The following is a 19,300-nucleotide window of genomic DNA, read 5'->3' on the forward strand; positions in this document are numbered from 1 at the left end:
CAAAAGGCACTGTATGACTAGACATGAAATTACAAAAGAAGAGGTATACGGGCATTACTCACTGTGTTGATTGTAGCAACTTGCAGCTGGAACATGTTTTTGACCAAAGATGCAACTGGTATGTTATTTTACTTTAAAAGTTATGGCCAACAGGACAGGTATGAGTATAAGAAAACCATGGAAACATCTATAGATGTGTGAAGAGCTGCCTTTTTTGCATTCAATTCAGGCAGCAAAGATTATCATGAAGATTTTTCCCCATTTGCTTTGTGAAATAAAGGAATGAGATGAAGGTAAGGTGGTTGTTTACGTGTTACATGCAGCTGGCAGAAGCACAGAAGATGAGCTAAGTCCTCTCCACAACCACCACTGCAGGCACATAGTAAATCTGAGAGAAACGGATCGTTACCCTGGCATAGGGAACAATCCTTCACACAAGTTTATGTTCGGGTGACAGTTTTACCCTGATTTAGTGCAGTTATTAAACTTAAATAAGAATTTATTCATATGATGCATGTTGGAAAATCCGTTCGATCGTTCAGCATATTTTTTATAGCAAGAACTGAGTGTGTGTGAGAGAGACAGGATGCATCCTGACTGGATGTAATTTCCCCTCAATTATATGTAAATGTCAAATAAAAGAAATCTGATAAATAGTGCAGTCATTACTGAGAACATTCAGCTTGGTTTTATAGATGAACTGCTCCCCTACATACAATTTCACCTTTATTGTCTTATTGATTATTTATTAGATTTTATAGATATTCTGTCTTTTTGCAACCTGGGTGAGGGTATACCTCTGTAGAAAACATAATATTCAAGTAATTGTTTCAACAGAAAATGGGAGTCCCAAAACTGGCACAAAATACTGTCTGAAGGGACCTTCATAAGCTAAGAAAAGCAATATATAAGAACATAAAGACATTAGACATAAAGACAGACTTCACACTGCCTTTCCCTATTTATAGAAAGAAACTGTATAACAGTCTTTTTGAAGATCGTTTGTGCAGCCATTTGTGGACTGTTACCCAGCTCCACTTCTGGACACGTATAAGCATTACCAATGATTTAAAAAAAAATTATTATAAAAATAGACTATTATAGACTATAGACTATAATAGACTTTTTAAGTTTTTCTTTCTAAAAGTATGCCCTTGATCCTCTAATTGTTTCCTCTGTTTCAGTTCCTTATTCAGGAACACCTTCACTTCACTTATTTATTTTCACAGCAAGTTAGTGGTTATCATAAACTGGCTTCTGCAAAGAAGGCCCCATCACTTGCCTTAAACAGAATATTTCCATTATTAAGAAGGTTTCTAAAGCAGCAAATATTGTGTCAGTTCATGAGCTGTATGACTATCACTTTAGTGTAAGAACATGAAGATATAATTTATCTAAAAGATTTAGATAAGTTAAAGAATAAATCAAGCTGGCGTTGTTCTGTGGTGCTGAGCAGAGCTGGTCAGGCATCTGAGCATTTAATTAATGAAAAGTCAACTTACTGTGGATCATCTGACACACAATCTTTGTGGCTGAATATACAGGGGACAGAGAGCATGAGGAGAGATGGGCTATTTGAGTGTTGAATAGTAGATAATACAACGTCATGAGCACATTTGGTGTTGTTTTAGTTATTGACAAATGAAAGTGGAGAAAATGCCAGTATATACCAGTTTTGTTTGATACATGATTTTTAGAAAAAAAGGTTTTTTTGTGCTGATACACAGACCACGCACAAGGGGGCAGTCTCATCTAACCCGGACATAAGTTTACAGCAGCACTGCAAAGCAAATCAGCATAAAGAAAGATGCATTTGGCAACAATATTATAATGTAGCTGATAATAAACTGTAAAAAAAAAAAAAAAAAAAAAAAAAAAAAAAAAGGCACATGCATCTTTAATTAGTGCAAGAACAACATCAAAGATGTGGCTCTTTTTTCTGTCTGTGACCACTTGTAGGTTTGGCCTCAACCACAAAGGTCTTCACAACTATTTTCTCTTTTCTTTTAAATAGAGCAGCCTCTGTGATGTTGGAGGGATGTGAGAGAAAGTGTGGCCTGTGGTTTGTGTCCCACAAAAGAAGGTTTACTAAATAAAGAGAAGACTGCCATGAATCAAAACCAGATGCTTTTTTTTGTTTTGATGGTGGCTGTTTGCCACATGTTATGTTACAGTAGAACATCTATTTACCATATGCTCTTGGTAGGAAGATATAAGCCTGGCATATGCATTAAAACCAATGTCATGTCAGTATTTCATTGAATTATCGTTGTGTGATTGGTGAAGAAGAGGACCCATCTAAACACATTCTGAGAACATGTACATGTGTACAGAATCCACTGGAGTTATATTCCCTAAGTGGGTCCCCTGAACAACAACAAAAAAGAATGATCAAAGGCCACATTCTCAAATCTTTCTTCCTCTTCAAATGATGTATTAGCAGAAAAAAAAGCAAGGAGATGAGAACAGACTCTCTTCAGATTTCCCATGCATTCTGAGTCCAGTATGTACAGTTGTTTTAAGACAGCAGTTGCCATTTGCATTCATGAAGAAAAGGTCATGCAATCGTCAGGGAGTTACAATTAATCTGAACAGAAGCAGTGCAGTCTCAGGTCAATGTCACATGCTGGTAGAATATTCAGGGATCATCCGAATAGAAGATCCCCGACTTTAAAAGTGAAATGAACTTTCACTAAATGTAGTGCAGCACAGAGCTCACGTTGCTGGAAGACCGCTGTCCAACCCAGGTTTGTCTTCCTTTAGGTCATTTCTTTCCCTCAGTTCCTGTCCCTTCTGCCTGCCAGTGTCAGTCGTTTCTGTACAAGAGGTTGCCATGGCACTGGTCACAGGAAGGAAGTCAGAGGGACTCAGAGTTGGTTTGGGTGAGGGCAGCATTCGACAAGGCTGTTCATCATCTCCCTGTGCACCTGCCTCTGTCGCTGTCCGATGCTTTCCAGCCGCGTTGGTGTTTGCTGCTAGAGCCACTGAATGGTGGAAGAGTTCCTCTGAGCACGAGCGAGCTGGAATGCTGCAGAAAGCAAAGCACACTAAACCGTTTTGCTGCCTGGTTATCATCCTCTATAATCAGACACCATTCCTCTGGAGGAGCCTGACTGTGGAGATTCTTAAGGACATAAATTTAAGAAAATACTGCATGCTTACAGGTCTTTTCAAAGCAGCCTGTGAAAACAAATTTCAGTCAACAAGTCAAAACTAAATTTACTGAATGCTCTGTTGTCACTGTGATGAACAGCTATTTTGTGGGAGGCTTATTATTGGACTGTAGACTCCCAGAATGCACGGCGGGGAGGGAGAGACTGGCCAGCTGCTGGCAGTGAAAAGCTAACCTTCAGCCCCAGCCTGCTGAGGGTCAGGGAAGGAAGAAGGCCCCATTTCCTCACATCCTGAGGGTGGGTCGCATGTTCATGCTCTCTGAGAGTGTGTTTGGCTGTGTGGACATGCACAATTAATGTTTGTGTGTGCGTGTTTTTTTATCAAAAGGGTGCACAGGTTTTCTCCTGAACTATGATGGTAGTTTTGGAGGAAAGGTCAAGTTTGATATAATCTGCGAGTGGATTGTTTTCCTCGATCCCTGCACAGTGTATTTATAAATCTGGATTTTATCAATTCAATTTATCAATTTTTCAATTTTGTCTTGCAACAGAATCTCCACTTGGTTTAATGGATAATTATCATTTGAAACTTTTGTTTACTTAGGTTTATTTTCTGAGTTTTGCACAAGCTAAAATTAGCTAAAATGCTACAATGTGGTTTGATGTCTTTTCAGTTCTACTTTAGTTTTAAATAATGGTATCGAAATGAAATGCAAGCAGCTATCAGGTGGAGAAGTCCATATCAAATCCTTATATAAACATCCTTGACATCCCCTCCTTTGGAGCACAAATCTACACAATCCTCTGAGGATTCCTTTCAAGCTCTTGAAATGCTGACAGCCCACAGATGCCATAACATCGATGTCAGAAAAAAAACAAAAACAAAACAAGGCTGGAAACTAGGGGTGTGACTCAAATTAACACTCTTAACAAGCTGTGAAAGAAATGCCAGCTTTACTAGGAAATAACACCGGATAAGGCTGGGTTGTGAAATAACATAAGAGCCTTAGACTGACATTTTTCAAGATAGAAATACTGCAATCTTAGCTCACACTGGACTTGTGCAAACTGTAAAATATACAAAGGCATTGTGCCTTGACAGCTCATAATACTAACCTTGTTACTTGAGACAAAATGTATAATCTGTGGCCCCGGGTGGCATGCGGCGTAAAGACTTTGTCCAGTTCTATAAGCAAAAGTCTACAAGATCAGGACAGTGTGTCCTTACCAGGTTTACATGCGCACAGAGCCTCTTGGTAACTTATTGTTATGCTCCTGGATAAGAACGGCAGTGGAAATTATGATCTGGTAATAACCGTGCCAAAGAGTAAAATGGCTGAATTGAAACACCAGCTGTGAAAATGGGAACCATTTTCTATACAAGAAAAAGTCCTGATGAAACTGTTCACAGTGAAGTCTGTGGATTACCCCGATAAACATTATTTATCTGATGATCGAGTGCTCTCTTTTTTCAGTGTTTTGAGAGGCACCCGTAGAATTTGTGTTGGTGAAGGCAGAGGTTTCAGTCATGGATAAAACAAACTTTGCTTAGATTAGATTTAGATAACACTCAATTTGGAGGAAACAACCCTTTAACCAAACAACAGTTGAGCCTAAATAAGAACCTGTGCTGCTGACTGAATAATGGCCAACAGTGATAAGAAAATCACTGCAGACACAGCTCACTTTCATCAAGGCAGTGAAATACAGCATTTGGCTGGGCCCTTTGACTAAACTCCTTGTTCTTTATAAGCAGAAATACTTTGTGACATACCCACATCAGACTTTGATGTGAAAAACAAAGTAAAAGAATGGAGGTATTCCCCTTTAAAGAAAACACATCAAAACTAAAAATCAAAGCTTTCGATTAAAAATATATGGATATGTAGTAAATTTAAAATCTATAAGTCGATTCATTACTGTTTAGATTTAGTTGATTTAGAGGAACAACAAATTAATATCAGTTGCATGAAAAGGGAACTGGGATAAAGATTTGGGGAATTGGCAAAAACATGAGTAAAAGTGAAGACCTTTGCTCTGAGGTGACCTTCGGGTGAGTTACAATCTCCCTGGGGGGCTCTGTGTGGGGCTGGGGGAGGCTACAGGGCAGAGGCTCACTGCTCCTCCTTATACCCACAGCATGGATCTCAATGCAAGGGATGGATGGGGTCTTCTCTCCTTCCTCCGCGTCCATTTTACTCTTGCTTTCCTGAATCTGTGTATGGGGTTCAAGAGGTGGGGTGGGAGATGGACTATAGGAATCTTCAAGTGGGACAACAAAGCTAGGGACCTCATTTGGACTGATATATCACGCATTCATACAACAAACACGGGAAAGGAAGATGTGATTGCATTGGAGCAAAATAAGTCACATGAGGACAACAACGACACGATGGTCATGAGACAAAGCACATACAGATGTAGTGGGAGTTGGTTCACACAAGAGAGGAAGAGAGGTGTGTTAAGGAAACAAAATGACACGTAATGATAAAGGGTGAGAAGTGGAGATGGAGAGGAGGGGAAAAAAAAGAAAACAAGAAATGAAAAATGTTTAAAAGCAAAGTTTTGATGCAACACAACACGATGAATGAACTTAGGGAAAACCTCATGGTAGCAGCAAACAATGAGTGATACACACAGGCACAACAGACTGACTGCATACAGTTTCCCATCGCCCTACCTTAAGAAAAAAAGAAAGTACACATCGTGGGGTATAACTAATTAGACTGCACATATTTAGTTTTAAGTTTAGTATCTCCTGAAGTTGTCTGCCAGTGCAATCAAAATAATAGTACATTTTAAACTCAAAACATCAGCCCTCAAACTGTAGCACAATAATACACAAACTGACTCCACAGTTAATTAAAGGAGACTGAGGAATCCACTGAGCGTGTAGAAATTTGAAACATGATGAAACTTGTGAATCCTGCGTTTTCGTGTGTCGACATGCCAAACCAATTGTTTTACGTAGCAAACCCCTACTCCACTGAAAGTCAATGAACCCACACATCTGGCCAACATCAGCCACTCCCATCTGCAGAATACTAGACAGAGAGAAAATAATCAGCAGCTAAAAGGCTTAATTCCAGTCACACTATAGTTTGGCATGCATGACACTTTCTCTTGAAACTCAAAATGAAACCCAGTACAAATCTAGGACTGAAAAGTATGTAACAGATGAATTGTTTTAAAATCTGTCTCTAAGATTGATCAGTTTGATCAATTCTGTTTTAACCTGATATCTATTTTAATGGACTCCATATTTAACCAATTAATATCTAGAATTTATTTGCCAATTTATATGGAAAACATGTGTTTCGCTGAACTTTACCTAGACATTTTTCCCCATGACAAACTCTGTCAAAGCATTTAAAATATAAGCTTTATCTGCACCAGTCATGCTCGTGCAACCTACACCCACATAACCCGTGCATTAAGCTATAATAACATCCTAAAAGCGAATGTGACGGACCTTCATATAGCTCCACAGTGCCATTTCTGCCAGGTCACCAAATCTTCCACTGATACTTCACATAAAATAAACTACAAAAAAAGCAGATTTTTTTGTTCTACTTTGCAACAACGGAGAACGTGAAGGTAAAACATTTAATTTATTCTTAAATTGCTCTGAAATAATCAGATAATGTACGCATATCTGTGCCAAACCATTTGGTTTAAAGTGTTACTTTTCCTGTACTGAAACTGTACTACAGAGATCCGATGCACAAGACACCTTTAATTCAGTGAAACGTGACTATTTGGTTAGTGATACATAAACTAGAAATAACAAAATCAGACTTAATTACTTTTGATAAAGCCAATCAGCTTAAAAGATTTATACTTCCTTTTTCTTATCAAAAATCACACTCACCTACTGGGTCTGTCCCCCCCTACAGGTGACGTGGCAGTACTCCAGCTCTTGCGCCCTGCCTCGTCTTTATCATTCTTTTTCTTGCGGAGCGGCGTTGGCATGTATGCACTCTGGTTGCTCTTGTTGGGCAGGTACTGGTTGAAAGGCATGGCGGTCCGTGGCTCGCTGACTGACGTCCGCCTTGCCAACATGTCATCTTTATGGACATCTGGCATCTTTCTGTAAGGGGGGCCGTCTGACTCCGAGTCACTGCCACGGCCTAATGTGAGATAAAAGGGGTGGAAATTAAGCCTGAAGCCCACAATGACCATACAATATGTCTGTATAGATTCTCCAATCCATAGAAATAATCACATACGTGGTAATCCTGTCTTTACATGGAAGGCAATTGCACTTGCTACCACAAAGACGCCCAGTTTTCTCTTATTTAAGCTCTTAGATGTGTAACATCAGAAAATCACTGGGAGTCACAGTCAGTGAAAAACAGACTGAAAGACTAAAGTAAAACCTGCCAATTAAAGTAGTCAATAAAATATCTCATGGATCCCTATATGTTTGTAAAAAAACAGCCTTTAAAGACTAAGATCATATGTGGCATCTTTGTGGTAGTCTTTAAACAAAGATGTTGAATTAGTGAGTAAATTTTGGTCATTCCGTCAGAGGCACACAATCATATCTCAACAGAGATCACTGATTGAAAGGTTTGTAATAAATACAGAGGTTATGATTTAACCCAGGACAAAGAATATTACTCAGGAAGAACTCTGTGAATTATAGAAAATAAATTAAAAAAGACAAAAAAAAAATGTGTCACCTTATCAGATATCCAGAGTTTTATGAGATTTACTTGATCAGCCTGCAGAAAACTTTCCAGTATTGTGCTACACTCAATTCATTTCAGTGTAAATATTGTTAATCTATCCAGTGATTATTTAGCCTTTGAGCCATTTTGTGCTTCATCATCTGCTCTTCTGATGAAGCACATGGATGTGAACATGGATGTGAGTCATCTGTGTAAAAATGATAACGATTCCTCTTAGAAAATGTCCAAGATTGAGGCAGAAAGGGAGGGAAAGAGATTAATCTATATATTAATCTATATATATATATATATATATATATATAAATAAATTAGGGCTGGGAGAGTTAACTCGTTATTATTGCGTTAACTCGTTAATTATTTAACGCCGACAAATTCTTTATTGCGCATTAGCACAGGTTTTATTATTTATTTTATTTTGTAAAAGTCTTTTGCTGTCTGCTGTGGAACCGGAAAAGAAAGTAATCGGCGGATCCACCAAACATGGAGAAGGGTACGGAACTTTTACTCGGCCATTTTCATTTTAAAGTTCTTCCAGACGGCGGAGTCGACAGAACCAAAGTCATCTGTAAACACTGCCAAGTTGAATTGTCTTCTCACCGTAGTAGTTCCAGTCTAAAATATCACTTAAAGGCAAAACACACAACTGATAGCAGCAAGTCATTTAAGGAAACAGACAGTGGAGCGAGGCTTCTACATAAAAACTACAGAAAGATGCTGATGTTAAAAGTGTGTTTGCACAACAAATGTTATGGCACTTTCATTCATATGGCAGCACATTTAAAATAAAACTAAATGCTAAAAGCTATACACTACTTTTGAATTCATTTGTGGATTTTGCGTACAAATGCGATTAATCATGATTAATCAGGGAAATCATGTGATTTATTAGATTAAAAATTGTAATCGTTGCCCAGCCCTAATATAAATATATAAATAAAACAAGCTCAGAGGAGAAACTGTTGATTGAGAAGTCAAATAGTAGATATAGCGCACTTATTTTTAAATATCTACAGAATTTCTCCCTCAGCCATTAAATCAAAAAGGCCGTACAGCAGTCTCACAGTGTTATTATATACAGTGCATTCCAGTTGCTGAGCATAAATCAGATCCAAGCAGGTTGATGGGCTGTGTTTATGAAACAAAGCAGGTACCATAAATCAACACGAGATTTGTATTGTGCAGCTTGTGCTGACTAAATATTAGTCGTAAGTGAGGAAGAATTTCCCCTGGATGCCACTATGTCTGCCTCCAAGACATTTAAAACACAGTTTTAACACCTGGACTTTCAGATGTACATTGCTCAAGGACTTTCCCTGCTTTGTGTGTTGAATTCCTCTGCAAAATGTCCTGAAGTGATCCTCCAAAAACATACAAAGGAGCAGAAAGAAAAATCAGGCTCAATTAAGGTATCACATGTGATGTACTGTTGGCCCACCAGTCGGCTTCAACTAAATTTGGTCATTTATTTAGCTAATCCGACACCTAGTAGATCTGAAATGTCCAAACAGCAGGAAACTGATATATGTAGCCCAGCCTAACCCAAGGTCTCAAAGAAACTCCTCTTCAAGGTGTTCAGTCGATGGGATTCTTTCCCCATCTCTGAGTGCTTCTGTACTCAGTCCATGACCTATGACTCAATGTATATATTTTCCAAGTATAAACCCGCACTTTCAAGAAGATCTAAACCATAAAAGCAGATGCATGTGCAAGCAGCCACATCTGTTGGTGGAAACAAACGTCACATTTTGAACTTGTGAAAAGCTCCCTTTCTATCAATTTCTGTTTTTATATAACCTAAAAGATTGACAGATCAAAAAAGGCCCTGAGGAGTCTGCAGTTCCAACTATGAATGGTTCAATTATGACTCCTAACCCATTAACTGGAAACATGAGTGGCTCTACCATCCAAGTTGAGCCATCTATAAGGAACAACACATGTTTTTATGGGATGATGTGTGCTCTGCACATATGGTTACACTGAAGTTTATTGTGTATCAGGGCTATACAGTGCAAAGCTTTTACAGGAACATACTAAATCAATAATCATCAATATGCGCTCATAGAGTTGGAAAGGTTGCTGAGTTAAGGGAAATGCTGAGATAACATAGCAAATGAAGAGTGATAGCAGTGTGTCTGTAAAATTTCACATGTGCAACAAGACATTCAGTGAACAGAGTGAACAGAAAAAGCCTTCCGTGAGATGCAGCAGGGGAGGGTAAAACGAGCCATTTTTTACTTATGTGGTCCTCAAGATAAGTGAAAACGAGGCACAAGTAAAAAGGAAGCTTCAAACTGTTCAATTAACACTGTTGAATAGTATCGGTTATGAGTTGTGAATGAAGCGGCAGTCTGAAAACAAACGAGTAACTGATATCTTAGGAAAAATATTAATTCTGGACCTGAGGCAATATTTTCTACAAAACCCTAAAAACTTCTCAATTACAACTGTAATTATTTTTTCAAACGGCAGCTGGCTGGCCGTGGGTGTCACCCAGCAAAACTAGAACGTGAGAAGGACGGTCTTTATTATATGAGCACCAAAGGCCCAAAATGGGTCTTTTATCACATCTACGTCCATCTACAAACAAAAGGGTGTAGCCAATATTAGATTTCTTTCAGAGATTAAATTAAACTCTTCCCCCTGTTCCCTGATTACTGTCAGGGTGAAGTCAGTTTTCAGTGTTGAACAAAGAAAGGGCTCAGTCTGAAGGTCAGGGTAGGAAAACCTGGCTTGTTTTTTTATGCATGTTAATAAATGGATGCTTTTGTTCTGGGTGTAGTCAAAGCTCCTTGTGAGTGGGAGTTCACTGTTATACTGTTCTCTCATCTCTTGTTTGTACCTCTGGGTATGATCAGAGCCGATGATCAGGGCTAATAAATATCTAACAGCGAAAATAAAAATCACTTAAAAAGAAATTCCACTAAGGATAGAAGGTGTCATCTTTCAATTCAATGTGTGTTGTCATCCATTTTTCTTTGCCAACTTCTCAAACTTGCCTCCCTAATTCTTATCAGTCGGTAATACACTTTTTTATTTATTCATTTTTTTTTTTTTCAAACTGTAGATGAAATGTGGGCGTGTGGAAATACAAGCAGCTTCACAGTGTGACTAATCAGCTGTGATTTTCATGTGTTGGTGGACAGATTGATTGGGTAATGCTTGTGTAGCAAAAGCAAGAGGGTTTGAGATGAAGCCTTATGGCAGCTTCACATTCTTATCAATTGAGGCAACTATAAAAACTGATTATCTCATCCCTGGAATGGATATCCATATATAAATTTTGTTTTACTTGGATTTACGATCTAATACCCTTTCTTTTTTAGGGAAACAAGCATATGAACTGACGTATCTTTTTTTTCTGTTTAGAAAACCATACATGCTTATCTGCAACAATGATCAAACTACAAGACTCCAAGCAAGGATTTAGGGTGAAGATTTTAGACAACAGCTCTGACTTTGGAGACTTTGGAGTTTCCTTTGCACTTCCCTCAAAACAAAAACACAGTCAAACAGGATGCTCAGCCTCGCTCTGTACTTTCCCACACGCAGTTCAGCAATGAAAATTACATCGTGTGACGACTGCTGTAATCTTTTATAGGCTGTTGTTAAAATTTAAAAGGGTCAAATTAACAAACAGTGTAGCAATCAACAACTTCCAAATGCAGCATTTGGTCACTTTTGGCATTATAAAACACTAAAACTGTATTAAAAAAAACAAAACAAAAAAAAAAAAAAAACTTAATTTCTGCTTTCAGCACAGACCATGAAACATCAAAGTTGCGTTCGCACTGAAGAAATTATCAGAGTTTACAAGGCAAATGCTACCATATTTATATTCAAGTCAGAAATACACTACTGTATTCGTACCAAAATGTTAAAAAATGTTTTAACCCAAGATTTCTACTCTAGAGTAGATTAGTATGTCTGTATGCTGTGAAAAGGCTACATCTATCAAGACTATTCTCATCGCTTATTATAGTCAAACAGGAGGGAAGCATTGGGAGAGGACCCATTACCAACTGCCAAGCTAATGGACCTGAAAATGCAAACAGCGCCTAAGTGGAGCAAGTACTGTTTATGCAGCAATTTAAAGAGAATTAGTTTTGTTAGATAAGCCAACATAATTCTGTGCAGACATCACAACGCAGTGTGTTGGTGCAGTAAGTGACGATGTGCTTAAGATGATAATCACACAGCAGGACACAAACGCTCAGCTGTCAACGTGCAGACAAGTTCATATGAATCCCACATGGACCCACCTGCCAGCTGCAAGTTCCACTGTCATCATGCTCCTATTGTTTAGGACTCAAGGTGAGCGGTCATAAAATGTACACCACATAATAAAGCAGTTAGAGTAGTTAGCCATTTAGCTGGCAGGTGCTTATGGAAGGCACTCCAGTTCTGTTGTCAAACCAAAAACTTTCGATTGGATCTTAACCGACACATTAATCAAGTGGAATGCAAAACCACATAGTGCTCAAGATAAAACCCCTCATTTTCCTCTCTGGCAAATACTACATCATCTCTTCCCCCTACTCTGGTGCCGCGACTCCTCTCAGTCCACATTTCAAGAGAACTGCAAAAGAGCTGTAACCAAGGATATGAAGCACAGAGACACACTTGTCTGGTTGTGGCAGAGCAGCGAATCCCTGCAGAGAGGTGACACAAACACTATGAGAATGCAAGCCTAAAAACTAACTGTGGTTGAAGCGCGTCCTCATTCATTAAAAATGCTGCACTTGACTGGATACCCAACAATTCACATAATAAATCTGCCGAGACTTTAAGGTTAAGTGAACAAAGACCTAACAGAGCAAACAAAGTTTTCATGGCTCAGTCCTCAAACTGTAAACCTCTGAAGGTATGCAGAGCTGATTTATAAACTGCAAGTGACCAAGTACAAATGCACCTTTATCCATCAACTCTCTCTCTCATATGAGAAAATGTGGTGAGAGAATCATCATCTTACTAACGTAGGCACATTGTAATCTTTTTATTCTTTAAAAACCAAATCCAAATCCGAGTGTGTCCACAGAGACGATGAAGCCATATGACTTCACTTGTACGTCACATGATGTAACTGTAGCTGTCAGCTTCGTGAAGCCTCTGGTTATATTACATAACTCAAACACAGAAGTGATCGTTTGTCACTGAAACTTGCCTTGGGAATCTTTTTGACAATGAATATCAGATAAGGTGATGTAGAAGTGATGTATATAATTATACAAAGAAAATGGATGAGGTGCTTTTCAGAGGGAGGGAAGGTTTATGGTGCAAATGTAACTCTTGTTCTGACAAAGAACAAACAGCAGATATGTTTTCTTTTCTATAATACATGAAAAATGGTTTGGAGAACTCCCACAACATATGCTAAATTTGACATAAGCTATATCAGCACTGAACTTCCTCTCTCTTTAGAATATATTTGAATGTGTATAACATTTAACAATGGCCAATAATCTACTCCAAATCAGGCACTGTGCTAAGAGCATTCACAATATTCTGGGTGTTGCCCGGAGAAAACACAGGCAGGAGAACAACAAGCGTTATTACAGTAGCAGAAGAAGGACAATATGCATTTATAGTCATCCATATACTGTGTCTGTATACCTTAAATAACCCAAACAAAGCCAGTACTAAATTAAGTGTCATCAACAAGACAGAAAGCTGTTTTGGATAAAACACAATGGCTACTGAGCAGATATATAACTAGCAAACTTTTACTTAAAGGGGGAACATGTTAATCACCTGTATTATCAGTTAAAACTAGTAGATCAGTGTAAATGACCACTTCCTACCATCGCTGCTGCCGCGGGTGACAAGGACGTCTGGCGACGGGGTCTGTTGTGAGCGCGAGCCGAAGGAGTCCAGGCTGTCGAATGAATCCTCTCGTCCGTGGCGTGGCGGAGATAGAGAGTCGCTGCGCTCAGAGTCCCAGCAGTCGATGTAGCCACTGTCCCGGATGCTGCGTTTAGGGCTTTCTGCCTCCTCTGCCTCCTAAGAATGCATCAACACACACATAAGCTTTAGAAATCACACAAAACTAAAAACAGGGAATAAAACATGACATTTGATAAAAACTAAACTCAACAAGCATCCAAATATTAAGAGGGAATTTTCTTTGCATTGTCCTTCTCATTGCAGCTCTTTAAATTTGGGTTATGTGTCCTTAGAGCCCTGTCTCAAACAAACATCTCAACTAACTCTGCAGGCATCCCACATTTAGCCAACAACCTTTTTAAAAACTCACTATTATTTCCTGCCCACATCACTTGTCTTACTCTCTGTCTTCACAATAGTGACCTCTTGCCACTAATGGAAGGTGGAGAAAGACCTTTCCTGTCGACCAAACAACTTCCTTTTCCTGATCCTCGGACCTCATGTTATGCAGCTCCCAAAAAGCCTTTTAAAATTATTTATGTTTTCACAGAGGTTCCTCTGCAATAGTGTGATGTGTGGGAATTGTCTGACTGTGACGTAGATCTGCTCTGGTGATGGAATAACGTCAACAACGTTTTAATTGATTTCAGTTTTTCTGTTGACGCTGAGAGAGTTTGACAAGTTAATAATCAACTTGCTCCTGTTGCCTCAACCCAGAGCCTTTTGCATTATAAACTAGGTTTTGGGTCCTTGCTTTTGTAGACGAACAAAAACAATATTCTTAAGGCTGAACATCTAAAACATGGTAAGTTTAAACTAAGACAAACTGCAAGGTCAGGTACTATCACAACTAAATAAAAAAGAAAAGGTTGTTTCAAGAATTATTTAAGCATTTTTAGACCTCCCTCTTTAAAAATGAGCAGGTCTAAGTGCAGCCAGGCGACACATCCACCTGCTTCTTGCTTTTCAATCTTCAGTCACAGGGCAGCTTCTATCTAATAACTGTTGGAGGAGTATCGGCTGGTGCGTTGCTGATTGGGAATGACAGCTGATGAGCTTTCCTTGATTTTTAAATCCAATTTTTATGTTTACTATTGCACAATTTTGCTTTATGGAAATTTGGCTTTATTTCAGTTGTATGTGACGTGCGAACATCTGGGAAACCAACTTTGCTTTTCTATAAAAGCAAAGGGTTGTCACGTTGTGGAATAAATTGCATGGGGGTGATATCATGGCTATGAATGACACAGACACAGTCGCACAGTGTGCATGTGTCACACTAGTTCCAACATTTCTCCATCCTTTTGGACAGCAGTGGGGTAGGACACATGTTGAGATTTTACACCAGAGTGCAGTTTTATGAAGGTTCATGACTGGACTTGAGGTCATTTCTGAGAAATCTCAGGACACTAACATTCATTCACTGCATCTCAAAGTAAGTGATCAAGCAGAGACTGTGTGACCCGCCGAAGATCACACTGGCTGGACATTTGGTTACTGCAGGGATGAAATATGCAATGTCCTAACAGATATGTAATCCTCCCTGCTGCTTATATGGTGTCTCAGTAGTCACCAGCTCAGATTACTGAGAGAAGGGTAATATGATACTTGAGCAAAAACTGACACCATGTAGTCAAATCAGATTTGGGTTGTTTTAATAGATTCTTTTTCCATGAAAAGCAGTAAATATGACTTTGCAAACCTTTCGCATCTGTGACAGCAGGCCCTCAAACTCTTTCAGGTCCAGTGTGGGCCCGTTGTAGGAGGTACAGCTGTTGGCGGCACGACCAAGCCAGTAGATAGTGATCAGTACCTAAAGGGAAAAAAGCAACCATGATAAAAATCACCTGATGTTTTGTTTGTAAAGAAAGTTTCAACCAAAGTTGAGCATGGAACATAAACCTGGACAGACCGTGATTAAATCTCTCGAAATTTTAAAACGGAAAGAATACCATGAGATGTGAAAACGATAACAGATACAGGTATGTGCCAAGCTGAACTTTTTCCTAAATTACAGCAAGATCCTATTTGATAGTAAAACTTACCCTCATTCACTCTTATCTCATCTTTTAAATAGGCTCAACTCGGTTTCAGCTAAATATTAACTAAGATATAATGCATGCTTTGATACGTACATCTTAACCAACTATAGCTTTAAAATTCTAATCCTATTAATGAAATGCAAACAAAAAGAACAGTACAGTTGCTTAATGGCAACACTGCAGCCTTTAGGCTTCAAAATAACACCTTGGATCCACACTGTCCAATAGATTCCCAACTCAAACCAAACCAATCAGTACTCAGCTAAAATGATGGAATGGTTGTAAATAACATTGATTGTACAGATAATGGTAAAAGCACACCAGACAAACATTTCCCACTCATTGTTTCAGCCCTGAAACCTGTCAAACACACTTCTCCTGCCAACATTAGTCAACCTTTCAGGGCTTAGTGTGATTTGTACTATTAACTATTATGTACTTTAGCCCATGAGTGCATAAATTAAGAAGTCAGTCTCAACTCTTTCAAACACGTTAACAGAAGGACAGTGGAAGGAATCTGTGCTTCTGTTTTGTTGCAATGATATTTGTAACCTAATGCCCCAAAGTAACGCTGAGTGTGGCTGAGGAACTGAAGCTTAGAGCATTCGGAGTAAGTTCCTTTGTAGTCAGCTAAATGCTTAAAACGCAGAATGCAGAGACTGACTCTGCCACAGAGAGATCACACAGGGCTGCACCTTTTGCTCTGTTGGCAAAGTGCTTCCATCTATATTTACTGTGTCCATGTCAACCAGCTCCCCACAGGGATTGCTTTGATAAGAAAGCTCAGCGTGGCTTAATGTGTTTATTTCAGCCATACTGTAAGTGCAAACGACTTCTGCCATTCAAAGTCACTTCAGAGAACAAGCAAAGGGACTGGCCTGCTGATCAGGGAGCACAAAGATGAGTCACTTTGTTTGACACTGTGTTTGAACCATGTTGGGAAATGAATACTTCATCTTGGAGCTGTCCTGAAACTATCAACTGGAATTCTAATTAAATCAACTGATTAAAACTACTTTTGGGAGTCATATCACAAAAATATGAAAAAGACATTACACCACTGTTGTTGGCACTTCAAAAAGAAAAAAAACATAAACGGCTAAAGTGCAATGGCTACTTTTCAGCCGCTTCATTGTCAGCATTGTGCAGCAAATTATGACACTTCTGTGTCATCAATATAATGAGAGCATCCATGCCAACTCCCAGTGGAACTGGGTCAACACTAAATGGGCTTCAGTTGCTTACTACTGAGCTTCAAACATATCCATATTGATCCCAACAACACAATCCCAACTGGAAAACATCCATGACGGTGCCTGCAGGATTCATGTGAGCAGCATTGAACCAACCACCAGACAACCAGAACAAACTGAACCTGAACCTGGACACGAGTACTGAGATAGAGCAGTTCAAAGGACAAAAAAAGGCAAAGCCAACTGAGTTTTGAATGACAGAAATATAAACAACAGGCCTGATAGAGAGGCAATGTGTGCTGTCACTTTGCCTCATCAGTTTCAACAGCTGTCTGCTTTGAAAACGGTCCTGTCAGAGCAGACAGACTGAAAACAACAATCCTCTGCCTTTACCCCGTGCAAACATAATCGTGTCATGCACACACGCAGGCCCACTTAAAGTGCACCGATGGCGTCAAAAACTATGCACATGCTACATACATTTAAGTCCACAGTACAATCCACAGACATAAGGAGGTACATACCAATGTAGATCCTTCATACCATTCATCACAGGCCAAACATGCATAATTAGCCATCTAGTTCACACCTTCACCTGATAAACGAGCGTCTCATAAATCCAGCAACATTCCACTCATCCAGGCACCTTTTTTTTACCTTAACATCACAACTGTTTGCTAAAAAACACCTTAATCTCTAAATCAGCAAATTCCTCTCAGTGCAGGTCCTTCACCTCTCAATATTTGATGTGTTGCAGAGAAAGCTGCTATCACATCCTAGTCCTCAGTGCTGAGGCTGCGGGGCAGATCCATAATGTGGCAACATGTCACACAAGCAGGTCCTGGCCAAAGCACTGGTGGCTGGGAATTCGTCAGCCATTCAAAAATACAAACGCTGGACGAGAGTAGGTGAGAGTCCCTGTGTTTAGTCGGCTAAAGGAGCTAGCTGAGCAGGCCAGCTCTGCAGCTCCACACATCAACTTGTTCAGTGCTCAACCGGCATCACAGAGAGAGAGGAGGCAGAGAGAGTGGAACTGCTTTGACTGCAGAGTGGGCAGGACTAGCATTATGCTTTCCACCTCTTAAAGAGACATTATTAGAAAAGGAGATAAATGAATTACTTTTGAAACCCTAGCTGTACCACTGCCTCATTATATTCAGGGCTTTCTGATTCACAAGTACAGCAAAACCTCAAATAAATAGAATACAAATAACTTCGTTTGAAAGGTAATGCAGAACAATTCTGTGCTAAACAGAGAAACGAAAGAGAAAATGATTGCCGATGCAATAAGACTAAATTCTAAAAGGAAAATAAATTCAAAAGGGCTCAATGAAAAAGAGGCTAAGCAAAAAGAGCTGAAAATAGTTCAAGAAAATGGATTCAAATGCAGTAGATAAAACTAGAAAAAATTCAGTCTCTGACAAGTGATCAACAAATCAGGGGTAGATCAGGGTGAACAGAAGTGGAAGAAGCATTACAGAAGCAGCTGAAATCATAGATAGTGACAATTACAGCACAAAAAGACACAGTGGGCCATAATAATAGTTTCCATACAAACATACATTTAGCACACAAACAAATGATCCCACTGTAATCCAGCGGTAACACTTACATTCTTGAGCCTTCGACTGCAGTCACTTCCCCTGGAGAATGACACAAAGAGGGGGAGAGAGGCATGAGACACTGACAGAAATATAACGGCAGACAACTTCAGGACACACCATCTCCCACACGCCTATAGAGAAACAAAACTTAGTGAAAACGTAGAGGAATATGCAGTGACTGCAGCCCACGCAGACAAAGCTGACACCTCTATAGAAAGCTTTCTGTTGTTTTTTCAAGTTGAAGTTTATATGGAACAGTTCCATAACTTAAACTACTATAGTTTTATTTCACATTATCAAACATCTGTACCTGATAATTACTTTGGATTTCTATTTTTGTCATTTTGAACCAATTTTCTACACTGACAGGTTAATCGTTTTTCAAGACATACTCCGAGGCAGACGTCACAGCTGTATCTGAATGGTAAGAAGTGCCATTTGATCTCATAGAGGTGGAGTGCTGACACACCACAGCAGCGGCCACTTAGCGCCACAGATGTTACCAAAATGAGATGATGTGGATCTTGCGGATTACCACGTGAGGCTATAAATGGTGAGTGGAATGAGGCAGTTGTAAAACTGACCCCAACGCACTCTTCTGTAGTGGAAATAAAACCTTCTAGAATAAGAAGAGGAGACAAAGGAGCAGGAATCAACAGCAGACTAAAACAGAGACACGTACACAAAGGCTTTGCATTAGCTTTGCTGACACTGCACTTCGTACTGTTTAAAAGCATAACGGAAAGCAACTTTTAGCCAAAAGATAAAGGCCGC

At 39.3% G+C, this 19,300-nt stretch overlaps 1 protein-coding gene across 8 annotated transcripts in view; it reads right to left on the reverse strand.

Moving 5' to 3' along the window:
* LOC142398005 (LIM and calponin homology domains-containing protein 1-like) overlaps positions 1 to 19,300 on the reverse strand; it is an 87,537-nt gene that overhangs the window by 16,743 nt on the left and 51,494 nt on the right. For 3 of the 8 annotated variants that reach the window (XM_075481926.1, XM_075481925.1, XM_075481924.1), the window contains exons 5-10: positions 18,535 to 18,565; positions 15,390 to 15,500; positions 13,606 to 13,804; positions 6,985 to 7,243; positions 5,144 to 5,413; positions 2,720 to 3,028 (exon numbers count right to left, since the gene is read on the reverse strand). In XM_075481926.1, coding sequence (XP_075338041.1) covers positions 2,720 to 3,028; positions 5,144 to 5,413; positions 6,985 to 7,243; positions 13,606 to 13,804; positions 15,390 to 15,500; positions 18,535 to 18,565 — 1,179 coding nt within the window. Of the gene's footprint in view, positions 1 to 2,719; positions 3,029 to 5,143; positions 5,414 to 6,984; positions 7,244 to 13,605; positions 13,805 to 15,389; positions 15,501 to 17,655; positions 17,918 to 18,534; positions 18,566 to 19,300 lie in introns of those variants that run through there. The other 5 variants (XM_075481927.1, XM_075481931.1, XM_075481928.1 and 2 more) reach the window with 4 other exon arrangements.

Source organism: Odontesthes bonariensis, chromosome 13 (assembly GCF_027942865.1).
Source record: "Odontesthes bonariensis isolate fOdoBon6 chromosome 13, fOdoBon6.hap1, whole genome shotgun sequence".
Classification (NCBI taxonomy): Eukaryota; Metazoa; Chordata; class Actinopteri; order Atheriniformes; family Atherinopsidae; genus Odontesthes; species Odontesthes bonariensis.